Below are 4,881 nucleotides of genomic sequence, written 5' to 3'. Positions count from 1 at the left end.
TCCCAGCAGAAAGGGCTTTTGCTGACACGCACTTGCTTTGCGAGACAGATACAAACCCTTTTGGAAGCACAAGTCTGGAGGAGTGTATCCACCAGTTTTGGTAGTAGTGCTGCAAGTACCTGTGCAGCTGTTTCACAGGGTGATATGACTCGAGATGCATTACCTTGACATGCCTCAGTGCTGTGGAAAGGCAGAACCCTGCTTAATTGCACAGCTTCTAGAAACTATTCATGAGCTACTAGCAGTCCTTTCCAGCCCACCTGCCAAAATTCCCAAAAGAGCCACTCTCACGTTCCCTCATAGCCCTACAACTATGTGTGCTTGACAAACCTGTGTGCAACCCAGGCTGAGCAACCAGGGGAACAACACACCCACAAAGGACTGCTCCATTTCTGCGGAACACTCCCCTGGTAAACGCAGTAACAGAAACCACAACACACAGCAAGCCGTCTCAGCCCCAGAGATATTCTAGCAACAAGATCTGTTTCTGCAGGAGGACGTGTGCCAGCAGAGCTCTGGCTGCCTCCTTACCCTTGTGGCAGAAACACAGAAGAGAATCACATCAAGCAGCACAGGTAATCTGTAGCAAGCATCCTCTGCAATCACTCTGCAAACACCTGTGCACTTTGTGCATTTCTTTAGAGCTTAGGTTTGCACCTTAAAAAAAAAAAGGTACCTGCTAGACTTGAAGCTGAAAAGCAAGGCTTTAGCATCTATGACTTTTATTGGAATATGGTTCAGCTTTGTTTCTTCAAGCAAATTGTTGAAATTAACATCACTACTAGAGCGTTACCCAGAAGCCATCCAAACTGATGTTGGCACATAAGTCTTAGGTCAGAATGAGAAAGGATCTTTGTTCTGCAATACAGGAAATCATGTGAAACTGGGATTTCCACCTCTTCCAGGCCAGACTTATTTTTTTAACTCTGGAAGGTTGGCAGCCCACACATAGACAATTCAGTCTTTTTTCCTCCTCTGCAGGCTCAGAGCTCCACTTCCTTTCTGTTCTGCACATATTCCACCTCGCCCTTGGAAGCGGAGCACTACAGTATTGCAGAAGGAAAGTGGACATGCTTGGGCACCCACAAAAACCAGCAAGGGTCAGCAACGGACCTGCAGCAGTTTGAGCCCGAGCAGTAGCTGCCATTTCAGCTGATTGAGCTCAGCAGGCTTACCCGATGAAAACTGGCCCACTGCTCCTTTCAGACAGACAAAAGCCTTGGTGGTGTGTGTAGTTTAAGGAACCTAGGATTAAACCCAAACTCGTGATTTTTTGCCTATTTAAGTTACTGCTATTATGAGGAGCTTGGTAGCATCAGCTGTTGAACACACACACAGCCCCCCCTGCCCCTTGTTCACTAGTGCTTCTGTCCAGGGACACTTGCAGCTCTTGGCCACATGCAAGGTGCCCGGGTGTTCAGACTCAGAGATACGTAAGAAAAGCAAGGCTCTGATGAACCAAAGCCCACTGAGCAGAAAGAGGTCCGGTGAGTCTCTAAACTGGTGGTTGCTGATGCGCTACTACAGCCCCAATGCATCTGTTCCACATTTCAGTACATTTTAAATGTTGCTCCCAGCTGCTAAGAGGAGATACGTGTTCAGTTACTTACACACAAACTCCTGCCGACATTTGAGGTTAGCAGAAGAACTCCAAGAGAGCTACAGCCTCAGTAAAGCGGGACTTCCAGACCTTTAACTGTGACCTTCTATGGAGCAGCAGCAAGTGGCCACACAATCTCAAAAGACACTTTCTTTTGCTCCTACCCTCATACTGAAATAGTCCCTGGGAAGCACTGCAGTTTAAGGAGCAGCCCAAGCATGTTTTAGAGCTGCACATTACTGCAAGCCAGCAGCCAGCAGTCCAGTTCCCTGCCCCTGGAGCCCCCCCTCCTTGCACTAGGCCACACATCTGTATGTTAAAAAAGGCTGGTGGGCTCCTGTCACCTGCTCCTTTTAAGCAGTTGCTTGATCCTATATCTGGAAGAAGCAGCAGGGTTAATTTTTTCCTCCTCTCCTCAGTACTGCTGGTCTAACCTGTGCAGATAACCATTGTCATGTTCCAATGCAAGTTGGCAATACTGTTTCAACGTTAAAATAAATTTATTTTCAATTCAAACAAGTAAGAACATTAAACAGAAACAAAGTAATAAAAGACAACATGCACATAACACAAAAAATGCTTAAGATCATTGCAAGAAAACACACTTTTCTGGAACAATGGCAGAAGTTTATCTCCTTTGTGGCAGCAGTTGAACTACAACGTACAACCCCTGTGCAGACATTTGAAGACAGGATTGCAGGAAAAATTTTGCACTAAACACAAAAAACTACCACAGAAATATTCACGCTTTTACCATGTCTTGCCAGCTCATGATGTTTTGTATTCTTGGGCAGTGGCAGACTGGACTCAGCTATTCCACATCTTGTAAAAAAACCAAAAGTCGGTTTCACATGGGTTGGAGCTGACTTCCAGTTTCTCCATACTGGAAAGGATGCTTCATTTATTAAAAAACAAACCCAAAACAAACAAAAAATTTTAACTGGCATTTTCCTCATTTTGTCTAACTAGGTTTCTTGAAACTTCTCGCCTCCCCCAGAGCTTGGGTACTCATGGGACAGCCAGTGTCCTTTCTAGCAGAGTAATACAGAAGAGATCCAACTAAGCCCCGGGGACAGGACAAAAATTCTGCTAGCTTATACCTTTAAAACTGGGATGAGACAAGAGAACAGGGAACAATCCTGGCTCTAGCGCCCTGGATGACAACTCCCCTGGGACCCAGCAGGATTCCCTGCCCAGGTTCCAGGTTAAGTGATGCATTAAGCATCACCTTTAAAATAACAGGGTCCTTTACCTAGCCGCCTGCCTCTACCTCAGAGAAAGCTGCACTCTGTTGATGCTGTCTCTGTGAAGTGCTAGGGGACTACCAGCACGTACAGGTAAGCTGGCTGCACACAGCCACTCCGCACATTTCCAACAATGGCATTTTGGGCTACCCTCTGCTGCAATTCGCAGGTTGGGACAAGCCACCAGTCTCTCAGCAGAGAGATGTAGAAAGGCAACGTTTAAACTGGGTGTGAACAGTCCCAGAGACACCGTCCTGAACAAGCCGACAAGTCAGGAGTTAGCAGCTTTGGAAACCACGACGGAAGTTTCCGTGTGAGATATGGGCAATACTTTACCCTCCTTTTTTCTCTCTTCTGCTCCTTCTCTCCTCTCCACTGCCTTACAGGAGTACAGAGGAGGGCAGCAGGCAAGGCTTAGGCAGGTGCTGACGCCTCCAGCAGGAGGTGCTGAAAGTAACTGGATCAAGTCATCTGAAATCAGATGATCTCACTTAGCTTTTCAGTTTGGGAGGAGAGGATACAGATGAAGATCCTATTAGCAATCAGCTGACTGAGGTAACAACAGAAACAGGCAAGACAGCAGGAAAGATTCTGGGCTACAGCAGGGTATTTCCAGCAGAAACATGATGAAATACAAGGTTTTCCTCTGCAGCAAAGCTCTGCTGAAAAACACACAGTGCAAGGATCAGAGGTCCCCTGCAAAAGAGGGAGCTGAGAAAGGAGATACTTTAAACAGTGAACACAGACCTTTACCACCTCTGCTGCCTCTGGCCGTGTCATTGCACATTCCCCTCCATGAACAAAGTTTCATCTATCCACACACAAACCACCCTTGCCAAGGGTTAGCGATGAACAAACGGGTGCCTTTAAACAGAAAGCTAGCCCAAGGCAGCAGGGTGCTGAGCCCCAGCAATGGTTAAAACAGCAGTGAGGAAGGAGGGGCAAGAGAAGGGAGTGGAAACTGGATCCCTGAGTCAAGGCCCTAGAAACCCCGTGAGAGAAAACGGGAGAAGGGCAAAAAAATACTTAGGTCTAAGACTCATAACTACTCTGGGTCCCCAGGGGATGCCAAGGGGCCTGGTACTGATGCCGTATGGGAGAGCTCGAGAATGGTGTGATGCTCTCGGAGGTGGTCTGGAAGCTGTAGGTGTCTTCTGTCTCCTGGTTGACATAATCTGTCTCAGCAGGGTAGCTGTGATAGAAGTTCATCTGCTGGCTTAATAAATCCATGGCTTGCTGGGTATTGCAGCTTGTCCCACCTTTTCCAAAGAGCCCCTCATCCTCCACAGCCATGAACGAGTACAGGGGCTGCCCGTTCCCATAAGTCTGGCTATTGTTGTAAGCCTGGTGCACATTGGTCACAGCCTGAAGGTTTCTGCTGGCACCGACAGGGAAGCCCTGGTGAAACGTGGGCGTTATATCCAGGTATGCAGCCTGATGAAACCCATGCTATAAGAGACAGAGAAGGCAGAGAAGGCTGTTCAGTAATGCAGAGCACTACACCAGCTGTGCCCATTCTTTCAGATGGGTCCTCCTTTCCCCCTCCCCCAAGCCAAACAATACTGCCTTTTTTTTTGTACTCATTGTCCTCACTATAGACTGGTAATAGCAGAGATGACAAGCTCCTAAATTAGTAATCTCCAACTCAATATGTCTGGGAATGCTTTTTCTCCCATGCTAGGGAGAAAAACAGCACCCTCTTCGGCTGTTTTGTTTTCTACCTAACTGGGAGATAAGTGGACTGGAAACAAAGCTCTTCCAGTTGCCAGGACAGGTTTAAAATAGATGCCACCATAAGTCCTATAGGAAGAAATACAGCTGGCTCGGTAAAATGGAATCCTGTGCACTGAGTCAGCAGGCCAGACACGATGCACTTCTCCCCACAGACCGGGGAACCATGACTGGAGGTGATGGGGAGATTCTCTCACCTGTGGCAGATACACCCCTTTTTCCACCCACTGGCTCTCCCTCTGGCAACGTTTAAATTTCATCCGCTGGTTCTGAAACCATGTTTTCACCTAGAAGCAATAGGGAAAG

The 4,881-nt window shown here is 47.4% G+C and overlaps 1 protein-coding gene across 1 annotated transcript in view; it reads right to left on the bottom strand.

The window, feature by feature from the left end:
• Positions 1–3,876: 3,876 nt before the first annotated feature.
• LOC104489888 (homeobox protein NANOG-like) overlaps positions 3,877–4,881 on the bottom strand; it is a gene marked incomplete at its 5' end in the record, with an annotated part of 2,338 nt that continues 1,333 nt past the window's right edge. Inside the window, 2 exons of the mRNA XM_010132097.1 lie at positions 3,877–4,293; positions 4,773–4,862. Coding sequence (XP_010130399.1) covers positions 3,877–4,293; positions 4,773–4,862 — 507 coding nt within the window. The remainder of the gene's footprint in view (positions 4,294–4,772; positions 4,863–4,881) is intronic.

This window comes from Buceros rhinoceros, unplaced genomic scaffold (assembly GCF_000710305.1).
Source record: "Buceros rhinoceros silvestris isolate BGI_N320 unplaced genomic scaffold, ASM71030v1 scaffold19912, whole genome shotgun sequence".
Lineage (NCBI taxonomy): Eukaryota > Metazoa > Chordata > Aves > Bucerotiformes > Bucerotidae > Buceros > Buceros rhinoceros.
This window is presented reverse-complemented; position numbering and strand designations above follow the sequence as displayed.